This window comes from Macrotis lagotis, chromosome 5 (genome assembly GCF_037893015.1).
Source record: "Macrotis lagotis isolate mMagLag1 chromosome 5, bilby.v1.9.chrom.fasta, whole genome shotgun sequence".
NCBI lineage: Eukaryota > Metazoa > Chordata > Mammalia > Peramelemorphia > Peramelidae > Macrotis > Macrotis lagotis.
In genome coordinates, this window is record NC_133662.1 from 145,631,061 (window position 1) to 145,651,923 (window position 20,863).

Sequence of the window (20,863 nt, forward strand, 5' to 3'; positions counted from 1 at the left end):
TCATCTCACAATGTTGTTAATATGTACAAGGTTCTTTAGGTTCTGCTCCCTTCACTTAGTTCACTCAGTTCCTATAGTTCTTTCCATGCTTCTCCAAGAGTCTGGCCATTCATGGAGTTTCTTATACTATAACAGTACTCTATAACATTCATATTCCATAACTTGTTCAGCTATTCCCCCAATTGATGGGCATCCCTGCAACTTCCAATTCTTAGCCACTATAAAGAGATGCTATGAATATTTTGGAACAAGTGGAACTCTTCCCATTTTTTAAGATTTCTTCTGGATATAGATCTAGAATTGAAATTGCTGGGTCAAAGGGCCTAATCAGTTTTATTGCTCTTTGGGCATAGTTTCATATTGCTCTCCACTAATAGTTCATTTTATAATGTTCTCTATTTCTCGTTTGGTCATAAGTTTCTTCCCTTTCCATAGATCCCAATAGATAGTTTCTTGATCTGTTAAATGGCCTATGATATATCCCTTTATATCTAAATTCTGTGCTCATTTTGACCTTATTTTGATATAGGATATGAGATGTGGAAATCTCTTCATGAGTTCCAATTTGGCTCTAGAAACTTACTAGCTGTATGACCCTGGGCAAGTCATTTAACCCTGTTTGCTATAGTTTCCTCACTTGTCCAATGAGGAGAAGAAAATGTCAAACTATTCCAGTATCTTTGCCCAAAAAAACCCAAATGGGGTGGGGTGATGAAGGGTCAGAGACAGTCGAAAACAACTGAACAACAGTTACAGTAAAAATTACAAAAGAAAAACATGCTAGTTAAAACTAAGAGTTCATCTGTTCTCTCTAGAGGTGAAGAGCATTTCTCATTGTTGGTCCTTTGAAATTGTCTTGAAGCATTCTCTTAATCAGAATAGTAAGCCTTCCATAGCTGATCATCATTACAGTACTGTTGTATTTATATACAATGTTCTTCTAGTTCTGTCCACTTCATTTTGCAACAGTTCATATTAAGAATTCAAAATATTTTTCTGAAACCATCACACTGGTTATTTCTTACAGTACAACAATATTCTTATCACAATCAAATACCACTATTTGTTTAGCCATTCCCCAACTGATGGGCATCCTTCTAATTTTATATTCTTTGCTATCACAAAAAGGAATTGCTAGACTTGGAATCAGGAATACTTGAGTTTAAGTCCAGTCTCAGACATTTACTAACTGTGTGACCCTGAGCAAGTCATTTAATTCCGTTTGCCTCAATTTCCTCATCTGTAAAATGAGGTGAAAAGGGAAATGGCAAACAACTTCATAATCTTTGCCAAGAAAATCCCAAATGGGGTTGGACATGACTGGACTGACTGGACAATAAAATGTAGGTCCTTTTTCTTTTTCTTTGATTTCTTTGAGATATAGATCAAATAGTAGTAGTACTTCTAGGTCAAAGAGAATATATAGTTTTATAGCCTTCCTATGATTCTCTTTATCTCATTTGGTCAAACTCTTTCCTTATCCATAGATATGAAAGTTACATTTTTACATGCTCCCCTAATTTACTTATGGTATCACTATTTCTAAATTATTTATCCAAGCCAACCCTAATGTCACAGACCTCTCCAGACGTCCTAAGCTTTACTGGGCTGAAAAGATATCTCACCCTGACCATTTTTTGGCTCTGTTGCTTCTAAGCTCTATGTTTATTTTAAAACATTATTTTAAAACTTATTTAAAGGAGAATGTTGGGAGAACTCAGCTAGAGGGTTTCTGCTACTCTGTCATCTTGGTTCTGCCCTGGAAATCTCTACAATGCATTTTAGTAGTAAATAAGACTGGAAAAATAGGTTGAAGCCCAACTACAATGGACCCTGGATTCCAGGAATGTGAGTTTGTATTTTTATCAAAGAAACAATTAAAAGTTGAGTTTTTAAACATTTTGGGTTTTTTTTTTGTTTTATTTTGTTTTTTTGAAGACAAATGACATGATCAGACCTAGACCTTAGATAATATAATCAGGGACACTAAGCCATGACATTAGAGAAGAAACAGATACTATAGATATAAAGGTATACTTGATGAAAAATGTCAACTGGTTAGAGGTGATGGAAAAGGGGAGCTTCTGTGTGTATACATATATATATATATATATATATATATATATACACACACACACACACACACACACACACACACACACACACACACACACACAGTTTTTTTCCCTTAGGTAGGCTGTAAGATTAGGAATCTGAGGGACTGGGAGAAAAACTGTGCCCAAAATAGAAAGAGGGAAGTTTGCATGACAAGTGAAAGGGTGAAAGACTACGAGTTCCACATACAACGTGATGAATTTAAGATTCTTAGTGGAAATCAAGGAAGGTCAAGTAGGAAGAAGATTAAAGCATACAGATATGTGAGTGAATTGAACCCACAGGAATTTATGAGCTCATCAAGGAAGAGTAAAAATCTCAAAAGGTAAAAGATCTCTCAGCTCAGACCCCTAAAGACACTTCCACTAAGACAGAAGGAGGCAGTTCATAATTTAGCAAAGGATCCTGAGGAAGTGCAATCAGACAGAAAGTGGAAACAGGAGAAAGTGTTATCAAGAAATACAAGGAAGCAGGATATGGTGGCCTAGGCTTGCGATGTCTATTTTTAGGTTGAAACTCTACTTCATTCAAATCTCTAATTTCTCTCTCAGTCCTATATGACCCCTTGCAATTTTAAAAAACAGATGACTTTCATAACTTATACTTAAGAAAAGATGAAAGCAAAGAGAAGCACAGTAGAGAGAGAGAGAGAGAGAGAGAGAGAGAGAGAGAGAGAGAGAGAGAGAGAGAGAGAGAGAGAGAGAGAGAGAGAGAGAGAGAGAGAGAGAGAGAGAGAGAGAGAGAGACAGAGAGAGTTGGGCTTGGTGTCAGAAAGAACTGAATTAAAATTTAACTTCAGGCACTTTCCTGCTCTGTGACCCTGGGAGTTAGCTTCATAGAATTATTAAGGAAGATCTTAAATGTTTAAAAAATTTTTTAATTACCTTGAGAAATGCCCATGCAATTTTGCGAAAACCCCTTTCCCGGACTTGAATCTCAGAACTGGCCTTGACTTCATCCATGCTTAAGAAATCAAGAAGCTGTAAATATTTAGTTCAAAAACACATTAATTTTTATTAAGTTATGATTGAGCTAAAAATTTATATTTTTTAGCTGAAAAAGAAGCAAAAAGTACACACACACACACACACACACACACACACACACATATATCAGTTACTAACTTAAAAATATTTAGCAGTCTGGAAAAAACATATTATCTCATTTGCATTTCACCTCAATCTAACAACAAATAACTTAATTTTTAACGTGGATTTATACATTTCTTTTTTCTTTTTGTGATATTTTTTTAAATCCCCCATGCATAAAAGAAAATCAGTGTGACTCTACCAAGTAAATCATTCACCTCTAAGTATGTATTGGGGCTAATAAACCAAAGCTCACTTACCAATTTCTGATCACACACAGGTGCATGTACATATGCACACACACACACACACACACACACACACACACACACACTCAGATAGGAAAATATTATAGTCATTATTATTTTTTTCTTTTTCTTTTCATTATTATTTTTATTAGAGAAGAAAAGTAAATGTTATGATTATCAGAGATCATTTCAGCTACACAGCAATAAGACTGAGAACAGATATACAAAATCTTGAGAGACAAATCTGTCTAACAATGCACACAGTTCTTGAGAGCTGTTTTACTTTCATCTTAATGCATAACATAGTGCCTGGCTCACAGTAAGTATTCTATAAATGTTAGTTGATTGATTGCTAGTAGAGAAAGAATTGACTAATGTAGAGACAGAATTGACTAATGGAGTTTCGTAGCCTTTTAGAACTTTTTGTTGTTCAGTCATTTCAGTGGTGTCAGACTCTTGTGGCCCATCTGGAATTTTCTCAGCAGAGATACTGGAGTGGTTTGTCATTTCCTTCTCCAGATCCTTTTACAGATAAGGAAATAGGCAAATAGGATTGAGTGACTTGCCCAGGATCACACAGCTAGTAATAGGCCTGAACTCTATCCATTGTACCACCTAGCTGTCCTTTCTAGAAATAGAAATAACTGTCTCTTTGAGCCTTATGACTTGATTTTTACCTCTGTGTGTCCAAGGTTTAATGAAGGAAAAAGAAGAAATAACTATTGTACTACTGGGAGGAAAACATAAAACTGAGAATAATAGTTAAGTGAAGAAAACAACAGCTGGAAAACACTAATTGAACAGATAACTCAACAGCAAATATTTCCCCTTCCTCAGAAACTATGCCAAATATCCTGTTACATTTTAAAACATGTTAATCTGCTAAAAACATCTCTGCTAATAAAAAAAATAAACAGCAATTAAAATCTAGATTTGCAGTCTCCAAGAATTTCCATGCAAAAATTTGACTAGACAAGAAGATAGGAGATATAATTTAACAAAAATGAGTAAGAAATAAGAGGGGCAGCTAGGTGGTGCAGTGGATAGAGTACCAGCCCTGGAGTCAGTAGTACCTGAGTTCAAAGCCGGCCTCAGACACTTAATAATTGCCTAGCTGTGTGGTCTTGGGCAAGCCACTTAACCCCATTTGCCCTGCAAAAAAAAAAAGAAAAGAAAAGAAAAGAAATAAGAACTATTTATCATCTTTATAAAACCATAATAAAAAGTTTCATAAGTTTAACTTTATGAGCATCAATGCATTGAGAAATTTGTTCTATAAAAATCGAGCTTTTAATTTTCTAGATTCAAATGAAATAATTTAAAACATATTTTACTACTTATTCTCTGAGATACAAATAAATACTTTACATTTTAGTAAAGAAAAGCTAGGAATCTGATACAAACAACTTGTATTTGAACATTAACTCCATTTAAAAATAAAGGCAAACTCTTTAAATTTTGCAAATTGTCAGGGGACACAAAAAAGGTCTCCACTTAAGGCTTAAAAGAGAGAATATCCATTTTTTCTGAATAAAAAATAAAACAAGCATCCTTTGAACTCAGAAAATGCTATTTAGTTGACTTTCCAAAATCTACTATCTGTTTTGACTAAATAAAAATTTCTGTTATAAGCTTTATTATTTTTAAAAATTCTGAATTATAATTATAGACAATATTTCTAATTTGCATAGAGTAGACATCATTTGAAAAATGGACTAGTTTTCAAATCTAGACCACACACACACACACACACACACACAGACGAATTAGATCTGGAATCAAAATGGGGCCCTTACTAATATTAAATTGACATGCAATTATAATTATTTGCAATCCAACTACAAGCCTTCACAAATTGTCTTTTATAAAGTAAAAATGAATTAAAAAGAAAATAAAATAGATTCAATGAAAATTAATCATTACTTTAAGATGATAATCATAAATCTTTTATTATATTTATTTTTGATTTTCATAAATACTAAAAAAAAGTGATTTTAAAAAGCTAGACTATAAATTCCTTGAGAGCAGGGACTGTTTTTTTTCCTTTCTGTCTGTCCTTCTTTGAGAATACTCTCCACAGATTAAGACAAGTGTTATCTAGACTGTCTGAAAACCTCCAATGAGAAGGAACATTCTAGTCCATTCTACTTGAGAGAATTTTAAGTGTTAGGAAATTTTGCCTGACATAAAGCCTATATTTGTCACTCTGAAATTTTCACCACATCTTACACTTCCTTGTATTTTGCTGCCACCACCACTCCCCTTCCGTAAGTACCTAACATAGTACTGGATAAATAGATATTCAGTATTTTTTGATACATTGATTTCAGAGATGTCACTGCTGACAAGAACATAAACAATTGTGTAGTACATTAAAGTGGAAAATTAATATATATTAAATACACTTTACAAGCAATAAAGCACATTAAAATTTCAAAACAAAAAGAAAATCTAATCATATTTAACATACCTCAAAAAACAGAATTACTTTAGGACTTTCTTCAGATTCTTGGAGGAAATAATTAAATCGTTCATTAAAAACAATTTGTTCTTCCCACTCTGGAAGTCTTGATTTAAAATGTTTGAAATCATAAGGTTGGGTTATAATAGGAAGGACATTCTCTATTTTCTCTTGTTCATAAAAAGATGAAACAGCTCGGTTGCTATATTTAAAAAAAAAAAGAAAAATCTTGAAGATGCAATTGTAGATTTAGATTTTAATTGCTTTTTTTTAGTAGTTCTTAGGTAGATAGCATATTTTAAAAAGCAATAGTATATTTGGCATAGTTTCTGAGGGAGGGAAGGGGGGGAGAGAGAGAGAGAGAGAGAGAGAGAGAGAGAGAGAGAGAGAGAGAGAGAGAGAGAGAGAGAGAGAGAGAGAGAAAGAGAGAGAGAGAGTTGTGTAAAGCAGGTCATAATGATTTCAAGAGGTAAGATGTCAATGACAGCAAGGTAAGAACTATTTTGTTTTCAAATAATAAAAGCTAAAAACTTACTTCTAGAATTACATGGGAGAAAATTTTAAAACCCAAAACAGAACTGACTTTTCCTGATCCCCAAGATTGAAACTTCTGCCTTCTTAGATTTTGATAAAAGTACATTGCCTAACACAGAACACTAGAGGATAGGTTCTTTGAGGGTATATATATTTTATTTAATACATATTCTCCTAAGTTCCTAACAAAGGGACACACGCATAATGGGCCTTCAATAAATATTTGTTTAATAAATGAAATGCTTAATTGTGGTATAGTGGTCAGGTGTTGAACTTTAACATACTTGTTTTCTCTTTCCCATGCATCTTTTTTAAAAAGAACAATGTGCAGGAGAGATTTTAAATTCTTCCAAATATTCAGGCAATTTTATTTTTTGCTGCCATTTACAGTTAAAGTTTGGAAAGCAACTTGCAATTTTAGAAGTAAGAATATCCAAGTTTAAATAAGCTAAAATGTACATTAACATAAGATCTATGCTCTGACTTGAACACTGTAAACTTTCAAAAGGTAGCCATTTTCAACCCTCATGGGTGATAAATTGTGAAAATATAATTACCTATGCTCTTTTTTGACATACAGCCCAGTATTCTGATCAATAACATGGATTTTTACCATTGGGTGAGAAATCATAAAATCTGTTCTAAGTCGATCAGTCCGATGGACATATACTCCTAACACAAGGGTATCATCAAACCCGCTGTTGGGCAGACTTGAAACTTCTGGGCTTGTTACCTCCTGGACATTGTCAATACCACTTTCTTCATTGTCTTCAGAAACTATTAGGCAAAGTAAAAACACAGTTATAATCAAATATCAAAATATCAGAAGTGCACTAAGGGTCTGAAATATTCTGCTTCACTGACTGAGGATCTAACACACACAGAACTATATATATATATATATATATATATATATATATATATATATATATATATATATATATATCACCAAGCTGTTTCAAAAACGGTTAAGAGTAGACTGCTCAGATTTCCTATTGCCTGGTATTTCTGATAATTAAGCCTTTTTAGACAACGTCCAAGATGGGACTCTGTTATACTGAATTCTGCAATTTAGTAGATTCTAATATAAAACAATACATAAACACTACCAATATTTTCCTTATGTACCTTTTAATAAATACCTACAAAGGTGTTTTCATATTATCGACAATTTTGTTTTTGTTTGCTGTTTTAGCAATACCCTAACTGGGCTTTTGGAATTATTTTTAAAGTATGCTAACTGGTAAAAATTAAAACGCTACAAATCAGCAATTTTTCAGTTACCATCAATTAGGGGAATGTATCCCATTCTGTTTCCTAAGGTAAAGCAAGGGAAAAGCTGAATAGTCCATATGGGCTAATATGACCAGTGAAATAATATAATATTCTTATAGAAAATTAAGGATGAGGGAATGACTTTTCTATAAGACACATGGAGGGAAAGGGAAACTACATTAAAAAGGAACTTATGTTTTCTTTTCTTATATAAATGTTAAAGGTATATCCTTTTTGAAGAAAACTATCAATTTTATTAGGTATTTCAGCTTGGGGTTGCATAAAATGTATTTGTAATCAGAATATTTGGGTTTAAATTCAAACTCTGCCACTAGCTGCCAATGTTACCTAGGGCTGGCCATCTCTAAAAAAAGGGAGCTGGATATGAAGGCCTAAAATTTTCCTGAAGAGTTAATCAGAAGACAGGTAGGAATCTCTAAAGAATGAAATTCTGAAAACACAATTAGAAACAATTTTAAGGAAAAGTAAAAAGGGAAATTTTTTAAAAGATTAGAAAAAAGTCGGATATCAGCCAAGCTCATCACTCACCTCAGATTTTTCAGACTTCAAAGGACCAAGAGGTCATATAGACTCATCTGAAGATATGATAGGCAACTATCAGTAAAATTTTTGTTAAGCCCAAAATATGAAGAAACCTTAGTGAAGGAAGATTCTAGGATGAATTATATTTAGTCTGGTCTTGTATTTGAATCATAAATCAGAACAAACTGTTTCTCTAGTCAAAACAGGTAAATTCTCTGTAGTATATGGAATGAGCTCACAATTAAAAAAAATTTTTCTGGTGCCATTTGAGTAGTTACAGTAGTACAGGAGCATTGATGGTGAAAGACAAGCCACATCATCTATTGGGAGCAACAGGGAGCAACTGAATTAAGATATACAACTTACATGACTATATACCACTGAGGTTAAAAAGATCCTTAGGGAAGGATTTTTTTCATTCCTGCTATTAGTTAATATGAGCTCTGTTATAAGGTCAGTTGGGTTTTTCTGACATGTAATTTTTTTTAAAACTTTTAGTTGTGTGACTGTGAGATAAACTAGTGATAACTCAATAAGCAGCTGTGATGGTACAATGAAGAGTTTAACATAGAGAGGAAAACACGAGTTGACATTATTATTCAAGACACTTACCACCTGTGTGAACCTAAGTCATTTAATTTTTTTCAATGTTAGCTTGCCAATTTTAAGATGGGGATAATAAAAGCACCCACCTCACAGAGCTGCTATAGGACTCAAATCAAATGAGATAACATATGTAAAATACCTTAAAGTACTACATAAATGCTACCAATTATTATCGTCACTGCTAATTAATTGCATAATCAATGTTATACAATGAAAGGCTGTGCTAAATACAAAATACATCAGGTCACAGTTGAAGGGGGTCTTAAAAAGTCATCTTATCCAGATTCCACTCAATTTACAAACTGAAACTCAAAATTAAGACATAGTGCTCAAATCAAAATTGAAGTCCCTTGACTCTAAATCCAGCAACCTTTCCATTGTGCAACTGAGTGATATATGCATTTAAAAATTATATACTAGTGACCTTATTTCCTTGAAGAAGACAAAAGGTTTGGGAATGGAAATATAGAATATATTTCTAATTGAATATAGATAATAAACCTGCTTTAGTTTTCTTTTTTATCTTTCTTGTTTTAGCTTTTGGCTGTTCCACGTTTTCCTCAATAGTTTGATCTTCTGCTTTTATCTCATTGCTCTGATTTAAATCTGAAGTTAGCACATCTTCAGATGATTTCTTCTTTTCAATATTTTCTTCACTTACATTATGTGGCAGCTCAGAGTGGGATGGCACACTGAAAAGTAATCATATATTTTGTCAAACAATTTACAATCAAAAATTTTGTTATGCATGGCTTAGGGAGGGATAAACCTCAAATCATATTATATTTTCTGTAGACTACCTTTATATTTTTGCATAGAAGCTTTTCCAATTCCTGTCTAGTTGGAAAGTCTTCAAATATGGAATTTCTAGCTATTATCAGAGCACCAGCCTAGCCAAGTTTAGAAAGAGTCATAATCAGGTTTAGTCACAAGGCAATAAATTTTTCGATCACATCAATCCTCAATAAATTGAATACTGATTTGTGAAAGAGTTGTGATCACTGTTGACAAATGGAGTACTACACTGACAAAAATCACAGATATTTTTAATTCTATATTGAACTTCAGTTTAGAGGTGACTAGCAAATAAAATAATTAATAATTATTTTAATTATATTCTAATTAAAATTTATTATTACCTGAGTCAACTCATTTATGTAATCAAAGTGCTTAATGTAAAAGGTATAGGGATCTTTTTCCGCCTATCTCAAACTCTATGATGTCTGAACAATTATAGATTATGACTTTTGAACTATAAAACAGTAACATAGTTATGGCATATATAGCTATATAATTAATATAATGTTAATAGTATACAGTAAACATTAATTTAACAGTATACATAATTTAAAAATAAGAGTTTAAAACTATCCCTGATTACTTTTGTTAAGTGGAATAAACATAGGAGAAAGATAATTGCTTTCTTGTAAAACTTTACAAAGTGGACACAGAAAATTCCAAAAGTCCATGTGAAATGAGATATAATTTTAAATTAATAGGTTACTAATGAAACTTATGATAATTTCTCAAAATAATCAGCTTTACAGAAGCAGAGATAAAAATAAAGATGGAATGCCTTCTCAAGCTATTAGCTTGCAAAATAAATCTAGACTAGGGGCCACGTCATTTACGTCATTCAAAATAATCAGATTATATAGGTCATAGATTTTTGCTTCTATTTCCAGAATCCATCATTTCTCCAGGTTGGGAACTTTCTTTTACCTATACATGTCACAATTCTTCAATTTAGTAAACAAGTAAGTTGTTAAAGATGAAAAAATTCAAAACCAAATCTAGTGATAAGTCTCTTTAAATTGTGCTAATGGATACATATGACATTATGAGTTTTTCTGAAGCTCAATATTTTCTTTGAAAAAAAATGAATTCTGCTATAAGCAAGGAGATGAAAACCTGATAGCAGGAAGAATATTTCTTCCAGAAAACTCTAATCAAGAGGTTACAAGGCAATGCTTTGAAGTGCTCCCTCCCCTTCATCTAATGTGTCCATTTGTGCCCATTAAAACATGGTCAGAAGAAAATATGATGCCTCAAAGAACCTATCTCCTCGGGAACTTTGGAAAGTTCTCCCTTAACTCAAAAAAGATTATATATACATATATATGTATATATAATATGGAAGTTTATTAAGTGGATTGTTTCTAAAGTTATAGATTGCATAGTTCCATTTTTACCTAGAAACAAAGAGGAAATATGCAAGTAAATATGATATACAGAAGCCATTTCACCTTTTACTGTTTGTTCTACATCACAAACTAAAATATAAAAATTGATATAAGCTAAAACTAGAAAATATTTTAAGTTTCTTTATTATCAAAAAAACAAATCTTGTACGTGAAATTTTTAGAAATTTAAGAATTGATATATAATTACACAAGCAACATAGCAAATAGGAAAGGAGAGTCAAAATGGGTTTCTTGTGAAAGATAGTAGATCATTATTTCAATTAAAAGAAAAGTAAGATTATTCTGATAACAGTGACTTACTAGTGTCATTAGGAGAAAATGGCAATTCATTAGCTAAAAATCACATATATGTGATATATACATACAAATATATATATATATATATAGATATAGATATAGATATATATAGATATATATAAATGCTAATAAAAGTTTGCTTGGTCAGTTTTTAATAATGGCATGCCCTGGGCTGAACAAAATTGAACAGTACATGTAAATTGTTACTCCTGCTTGTCCTTCATAATCAAATAAGACCATGACATCAGGAATGTGATTCCATGATAATAAGCAAATGAATTGGATTTGAATAAGGGGGTCTGTACTCAGTCATCAGCCTCACTTTCTCCTCCAGACCCATCTGGATTCAATGGCCAGATATGAATCAGGACAACAGGAGATGTTGTTGCATGCAAGGCAATGAGAGTTAAGTGACTTGCCCAAGTTCACACACCTAGTAAGAGTCAAGTGTCTGAGACCACATTTGAACTCAGATCCTTCTGACTCCAGGGCCAGTGTTCTATCCACTGCACCATTGAAGAAATTATCCTATGGAAAAATACAAAAGCCAAGGGAATTTTAGAGATTCCTCATTTGATTTTTTAAAATATCTTTTAAAATGATTTTGATAGTGTTGACATAATGTCCATATATATATACATATATATATATGTATGTATGTATGTATGTATGTATGTATATATTCACATATCAAATAAAACACTGGGAGATAGTTTTAAAATCCAAGGAATTCTACAAAATGAAATCAATACAATTTACTGGTGATAAAGTACCTTGTTTCACTTTCAACTTTAACTGGAACTTTTTTCTTTTTTTTCTTTTTTCCTTCTTCATTGTTTAATATTTCTTCATGGCTTTGATTGTCAGAGACTAAATAAGATACCTGTTCTTTAAGTTTCATTCTTATTTTCTTTTTAATTGCATTGGCTGCTTCTTCAGTTACTTGGGTTTCATATGCTTTTATCAGTTGTTCTTCCTCATCTAAGTCAGTTGTGTCTCTTTCTTCAATTGGGGCATTTTTTATCTTTTCACTCTTTTGATGAGATACATCTGATAGTGATTTATTTTTTGTTTTTCTTGGAGAATGATTAATTTTCCTTTCAAAATTCCCTGATTCCCCTTCTATATTTTCTTCTTTGTGAGACTGTTCTTGTGATACTGATTTTTTTTTCTTCTTATTTGGCTGTACTTGCTGGTTTTCTTCTACAGGAAAATCACCATTGCTAGTTTTTTCTGCTTTTAACCCTCTGTCCCTTGGTTTGTTTTTAGTAAATCTTGAGCTTTTTTCTGGATTATAAGTGCTGCTGATAATTGCTTCATCACATCTAGTTTCTTTGGTAAAATCATGATTACTCCGAAAGGTGTCAAGCTAGAAATAGAATATAAATTTCTTTTAAAATGTATTTGAACATAAATGGCAAGAAAAACAATAAATTGAGTATGTAATATGCAAGACTAGCTCCAAATGACCACATGACTCTGCTATAAATGGTCACATCAAAAACAAAAGAGAGGAGCAAGGAAGAAATTAACTTTCAGAATTATTGACATGGTAAGAATTCATAATCAAACAAAAGATAGAAGACATTTATCTCTTGTTTTACAATTTATAGTACATCTTATCTCAAAAGATTAAATGGGCAAGTTTGATTACACAAAATTAAAAAGTTTTTGCACTAACAATACCAATACATATAAACTTTGAGGTAAAGCAGCGAAGGAAAAAAAATCATTGCAGCAAGTCCATAAAGAATAATCCCAAATGTATAGAAATAACAGCCATTCCCCAAATGATATGTGGTCAAATATGAAGAACTTAGATTTGGTGACTGATGCAAATTAATTAATAGGGTGGAACTGTTCAATACAAATGGCAGAATACAAAAATTTAGCATATATGATACACATCAAAAGATATAATTAAGTAGCTAGAATTTTGCAACAGAAGCTCTTTGCTTCTATAAAGACAAGCTGCCATATGAAACATTAACCTACAAAATTTTGAGAATTACATTTTACTAAGTATCACTATATCTAATACACTTCAATTTCAAATTTCATGAAGTGAAATTTTTTCTGAATATAGATATAAAGTAAAAGATAAAAACAAAGGGGAACAGAAGAACAAGGCATGTCATACCTCTCATTCTATCTGCTATTAGAGTTGTCCCATAGTTGGTTTCATAAGTCAACAAGAGAGGTTTACCCTTATTTTATTTATAAAAAGTAGATTTTCAATTTCTCCTATTTTTATATGAATGCAACAAAAATATGAGAATGAGATAATAGTGAGGATGATAATAACAGATATGAAATGTGGCATTTTTACAGAGATAGTTTAAATGGTTTTATCTAGGCTTATTTATATTCATTATCACTCTCAAAGAGAATTGAGTTGGGTTTCCAAATTATAGGTATTGACCCAAACTATCTTGCTAATTACTTTATACACATGAGTATCATCAGCTATATTGGTTTCTCTGAAAAACTCATTAGATTCTTCATCTCATTTTTCTAGTGATATAAGAAGATATATTTTGGATTTAATAAGTTTAAAATTCTTAATATATATACCAACAAAAAAAAAAAGCTGGAGACTGAAAAAATTGAGCTTGATCCCAAAGGATCAATTTATTCAATAGGCAAAGGCAACACTTAGAAATACCTTGGCCTTTGCCAGGTGAGCCACATCTAGCATGAAGTTATCAAGGAAAAAGTTGTGGTTGTTTATGTTATTATGAGACTTATTATCGGTATACTGAAATAAAACATCAGTGTTATGCACATAAAGAAACTGACAAAGGCAATGCCTATCTCAATACATATTTTCAAAACTATAAAATGAACCATAACAGATTTGCAAACAACCTCACAAAGACCCATTCATTAATAACAAAACAAAGGACCCATCACACTAAGTAAGATTAACACTCCCCTGCCAAAAAGACTAAAGGGAACTGAATATCATGTCTTTTGAGATTACTTTAGCAGCTCAAAAAATCTGCAGAAAAATTTTTGGAATAAACAGACATCACTTCACTGGGTAATATATAAAAGTTAAGAAGAAGCATAAGCTATTGGTTTTTGGCAAATTTTACCCAAAGTGGTTTACTTTATGATAAAGTCTATGAAACAACTAAAATCCAAGAGTGAAATCCAAAGATTCTTTATAAGTAACAATGCATAAACTCATTTTAAACTCAATTAAGAAATAAATGAATAGCTGAATCAACAAATTTTATTTATGCAAACAAGAGAGGCTTCTGGTAGCAATTAAGGACCAGACCACCATCAAATTACAAAAATTACAGTGATTCTTAAAGAACATGGAATTAGTTCAATGCAGATCAATGTGGATCATGCAAGGAAACAACACAAACTGCCCAACACATCACTGCAAATTCATAAACATCAAGCACTTGCCAATTAATTACCAAGTCATAACCCAGTAGTAAGAATTAAACACCCCAAGTTCACTAACTTTCAAGTTAAATTCTCATCATCCTTTATTGTTTGATCATTTCAGTTGTGTCCACCTCTCCATGATCTTATTTGGGATTTTTTTGGTAAAGATAATGGAGTGGTTTTCCCATTTCCTTCTCCATTTCATTTTATAGATGAGGAACTGAGGCATACAGTGACTTCCCAAGTCCACACAGCCTTAGGTTCCAGGAATGAGTCTTCCTGGTCACTAGCTCAATAATCTAACCAATACATGTTTCAAAATAACCTGGAGAATTCAACCAAAGAAAATAACACTGATCTGTAAAACCTAATGGAGAATATTTTTAATACATGTTACCATTTCATATATCCACAATCTCTAAGCTATATGGAATAAAGATTTTAAAATATGGTGACCTACCAGAAAGGATCAAAATGGAAATGTTGAGGAATATATCATTTGCATCATTAACCTTTCTGCTATGAGGTTGAATGAATGAAAAAGCATCTACTAAACATTTATGCTGGAGTCCTGGAGATAAAATTAAAAAAGACAGCCCCAGGGGCAGCTAGGTGGCACAGTAGATAAAGCACCAGCCCTGGAGTCAGGAGTTCAAATCTGGCCTCAGACACTTAATAATGGCCTAGCTGTGTGACCTTGGGCAAGTCACTTAACCCCACTGCTTTACAAAAAAACAAAAAACAAACAAACAAACAAACAAACAGGGGCAGCCCCTGACCTAAAGGAGCTCACATTCTAATAAAGAGGAACTCAACACAGAAAACAAATTCCAGTTATTCCAGGATGACTTTATCAAGGCTACAAAAGAAGACCTATCATTCTAATACTATAATTCAATTATAAGTATTAGACCTTGTAGCCATATGCACAACCAGATACAAAACAAAACATAGCATAGCAACTCTTTCCAAGGCTATTCCTATCTGAAACCTATTTTAAAGTAAGAAATAATAATATAGTTTATTATTATTATTATTATCATAATTATTATCATTATTATTATTATCATCAACAGTATCTTCATCCTCATTGTAAACCATATCCTCATCTTCCTTGTAATTCCCTAAAAGCTAAACCAATTATACAAATGGGGGGAAGGGAAGAGAGAGAAATTGGAGCACAATGATACTTTAAGGAAATGTCATCCAGAATAATGGACAGCATGTATTTTATGTACCTTTAGACTAGTATAGTAGCTGAATTGAGGCTAGAGGAGATATTTTCCATTCTAAAAATCTTACTCAACTACAAAAAACATCTTTTCTCCAGTTCATTATATTGCAACAGTTCACAGAACTCTGAATATAAAGGAAAAAGCAGAAAATCAACTTGTTTCAGGTGTATTCTGAGTTAAGTCCAAGCAAAAACAATGAAAATGAGAAAAATAACACATATATGTATATTTAATTTTTGCAAGGCAGTGGGGTTAAGTGACTTGCCCAAGATCACATGGCTAGGCAATTATTAAATGTCTGAGGCCAGACTTGAACTCAGGTCCTCCTGACTCCAGGGCCTGTGCTCTATCCACAGAGGTACTTAGTTGCCCCCAAAATAATAATTTAAATAGCTAAAGGAAATATAATGTATTAACATTGACAAAGTGTTTTATATACATTAATTCATTTGACTTTCACAATAACACTGTGATATAGATAATATTAAGAAAATTTTCCAGTAAAGAAACTAAATTTAAGCAGAGTTAAATGACTTACCCAGAGTCGCATAGATACTACCACATCTGACTCCAAATCTAGCTTCTCTACACACTATATTTCAGACTCAATATATGCCAAAATTAGCTTATAGCTTTCTTCTGAAAGCTGTTCTTTCCCCAACTTCAACATATATGTGTGTGTGTGTGTGTGTGTGTGTGTGTGTGTGTATAGCATGCCACTATCCCCCAATCTTGAATGTTTGTAAGTTTGGAGTTATCTTTAATTCCTCCTTCTTCTCATCCCCCTATCCATCCATTCTCTCTTCTCTTTTTCATTAGCAGTTCTTAGGATAAAACAGGATCTCATCACATCTACCTGAATTCCTGAAATAGACTTTTTTAGGTCTTTTCACTATCTCCATTTCAATCAATTCATCATATCAAATGAACTTTATTATGAATAGATTTTTATGAATGGATCTTTTATGAATTAGATATAACTCCTATCAAAAAAAGTTCAGCAATTTGTTACTGTTTTACTAATTAAAGCACATACAACTTTTTCTTGCATTAAAGGCACTCTTCTCAATCTGGTGTCATTCCTTTTCCAGCTTGGGAACCATCATCAAATCAGGATACTACCTAATAGAAAGTATGTGTCAATCTATTTTCCTATGGTTTCATTCACTTTCCCTATGACTCTCCAATCCAAAATACAGATCCAGTTCCTTGAGGGGAATCTCTTTTGTATTTGTATCAGTAGAGCTTGGCCCATGGTTCACTGCTTAAAAATGTTCTTCATTCATTTATGCAGGCAGTTTGCAGTTGTAAATCTATATATAAGTAAACAAATATATTTGCTTAGAGACTCTGGGGATACTCAATCTCTGCATCCTTTCATTGGATGAATTCTTATCCACCTTTTAAAATTCAACTGAAAATCTCTTTTTCTTCAATAAAAGTTTTGATTGTCAATTCCAGTTGACGACATTCTTTTTCCTCAGATCTAACAAAACCAAAACTTTTTTTTGTTTTATTCTAAGGTATACTTACCATGTAGTATTATGTACTGCAGCAATTTTTGTGGAATATTATCTTCCTACTAGATTTTAACTTGTTTTAGGGAATGGATCATGTTTTATCTAAATGCTGTTTCTCATCTAATGTCTACTATAAGGTTATTATAAGGACTTTATTGCCTCCTCTATTTAATTTTTAGTCTATAACTTTTGTTCAACTGAAATTGTTTCATATAATGTTGCTAAGAATATGTACATGCCTTAATTTCAACCATACTCATTCAAATCACCTTCCAGGGCTAATTCAAAAGCTACTGTAATTTTTCTAATGCAGAGATTGAACTTTTTAAGATTGAAAAATATAAAGACAATATGGTATAGTGGATAGAGAGCAGACCCTAGAGTAAGGAAGACCAGTTCAAACCTGGCTGTTGTTCAAACCAGCTATTAGGCCCTGAGCAAGTAACACCATCTCATAGCAACAATCAGATCTCTTAAACCATAAGCTGCACAGGAGGTATTGATGGGAGGAGGGGGACAAAGAGAGAGACAGAGAAATACAATAGTGCTCCAATACCATTAAGGAAACCAAAGGACTAACAAGAAAGTCTGGGAGTATAATCCTAGAACTTTGATGTTGATAGCAAGGAAAATTACCATGACATTTCACAGTTCATCTTCAGGTTCAACAGCAACTGAGATGATTCTATATGGCTATATGGGGAACTCAGAATAGCAATCCATCTCTGTCATGTTATAGATCTTTGGTAAAATGATACATTTGTATCATAATAAACTTTCAAAATTCCTTATAGATTAAACAAAAAAAGTATAAAAGAAGGTGGCTTAGTCCTACCTGATCTAAAATTATATTATAAAGCATCAGTCATCAAAACTAGTATTGGGTAAGAAATAGAGTGGTGGACCAGTGGAATAGACTAGGTGCAACAGCAAGAGACGATTATAGTAATCTGCTGTTTGATAAACCCAAAGAGTCCAGCTATTGGGACAATAACTCTCTCTTTGATTAAAAACTGCTGGGAAAATTGCAAGTGGGAAACCAACACCTCACACCCTATACCAAGATAAGATCCAAATGGATACAGGATTTAGACATAAAAACAATACTATATGTAAACTAGAAGATCAAGGACTAGTTTACCTGTCAGATCTATGGAAAGGGAAGCAGTTTATGCCTAAGGGAGAGATGGAGAACATCACTAAAAACAAACTACGTGATTTCGATTACATTAAATTAAAAAGCTTTTGCACAGACAAAACCACTGTAACCAAGATCAAAAGCAAGGTAGTAAACTGGAAAACAATCTTTACAACTAATGTTTCTGACAAAGGACTCACTTCTAAAATATACAGAGAACTGAGTCAAATTTAAAAAAAAAAACCCATTTCCCAACTGACAAATGGTCAAAGATATGATATGCACAGGCAATTTACAGATGAGGAGATCAAAGCAATCTATAATCATATGAAAAATTGCTCTAAATCATTACTTATTAGAGAAATGAAAATTAAAGCTTCTCTGAGGTACCACCTCACATCTCTCAGAATGGCCAATATGACCAGAAAGGATAATGATCATTGTTGGAAGGGAAGGGATGTGAGAAATCTGGGACATTATTACATTGTTGGTAGAGTTGTGAACTCATCTTTCTGGAGAGAAATTTGGAACTACACCCAAAGGTCAACAAAAATGTGTATACCCTTTGATCCATCAATACCACTACTGGGTCTATACCCTGAAGAGACGATGAAAAAAGGGTTAAAAACATCACTTGTACAAAAATATTCATAGCAGCCCTGTTTGTGGTGGCAAAGAATTGGAAATCAAGTAAATGTCCTTCAATTGGAGAATGGCTTAACAAACTGTGGGATATGTATATCATGGAACACTACTGTTCTATTAGAAACCAGGAGGGATGGGAATTCAAGGAAGCCTGCAGGGATTTGCATGAACTGACATGAGTGAGATGGGCAGAACCAAAAAAACACTGTACACCCTAACAGCAACATGGGGGTGATGTTCAACCTTGATGGACTTGCTCATTCCATCAGTGCAACAATCAGGGACATTTTGGAGCTCTCTGTGATGGAAAATACCATCTGTATCCAGAGAAACAACTGTGGAGTTTGAACAAAGACCAAGGACAATTACATTTAATTTAGAAAATCAAAACTGATATCATATTGTCTGATCTTGCTATCTCTTATACTTTATGTTTCTTCCTTAAGGATATGATTTCTCTCTCATCACATTCAACATGGATCAATGTATACCATGGAAACAATGTAAAGACTGACAAATTTCCTTCTGTAGGGGGTGGAGGGAGGGAAGTAAGATTAGGGGGAAAATTGTAAAACTCAAAGTAACTAAAATCTTTAAAAAGAATTCCTTATAAATGCAAAGTGAAAGTCATTTTAAAAATGCACTCATGTAGCATATATTAATAAGATTTATACTCACCAAAATGTTTTCTTCAGATTTAATAACCTTCTTCTTGAGTTTCTTCTTATCAGCTATTAAATGAGCATGACTTCTAAAGAGTTCTTCAAAACGAACTTTGGTTTTTGCCTTTGCTTCACTCTCAACTAGAAAATATTATAAATGTTATTGTCAACTAACCAAAGAGTTATCTTTCAATAATATTTCACTATATTATTATGCTGAATATAAAAAATACTCTGAAGGCAAACTATTTTACTATATATATATATATATATATATATATATGTGTGTGTGTGTGTGTGTGTGTGTGTGTACATACATACATACATATATGTGTAAATACAAAAAATGATAGGGATTTAATAGAAGTAGAAGAAATTAAGAAATGGCAAAAAATACACAAAGAACTATAGGAGAAAGATCTTATTAAATTCATTAATAATCACAATGGTGTTATTACTGATTTATAGCCAGACACTGAGGTAGCTAGGTTGCACAGTGGATAGAGTACTGGCCCTGGAGTCAGGAGGGCCTGAGTTCAAATCTAATCTCAGCCATTTAATAATTACCCACTTGTGTGACTAGGCAAATCACTTAATCCCAGTACCCTATAAAAACCAAAATAAATAAAGCCAGACATCCTGAAAAATGAAATTAAGTGGGCCTTAGAAGAATCATTAACAGTAAGACTAGTAGAATTGATAGAATTCCAAATGAGCTATTTTAAACATTAGAAACTGATGCTGTTTCAAACTAACCTCAGACAATATAAAATATCTGGGAGTCTATTTGCCAAGGCAGACTCAGAAACTTTTTCAAAACAATTATAAAACACTTCTCTCACAAATTAAATCAGATTTAAATAACTGGGCAAATATCAACTGTTTGT

At 32.6% G+C, this 20,863-nt stretch overlaps 1 protein-coding gene across 1 annotated transcript in view; it reads right to left on the bottom strand.

The window, feature by feature from the left end:
* Positions 1-20,863, bottom strand: part of AHI1 (Abelson helper integration site 1) — a 282,116-nt gene that overhangs the window by 232,291 nt on the left and 28,962 nt on the right. Inside the window, 6 exon segments of the mRNA XM_074187648.1 lie at positions 3,000-3,095; positions 5,922-6,114; positions 7,004-7,223; positions 9,372-9,562; positions 12,145-12,740; positions 19,993-20,117. Coding sequence (XP_074043749.1) covers positions 3,000-3,095; positions 5,922-6,114; positions 7,004-7,223; positions 9,372-9,562; positions 12,145-12,740; positions 19,993-20,117 — 1,421 coding nt within the window.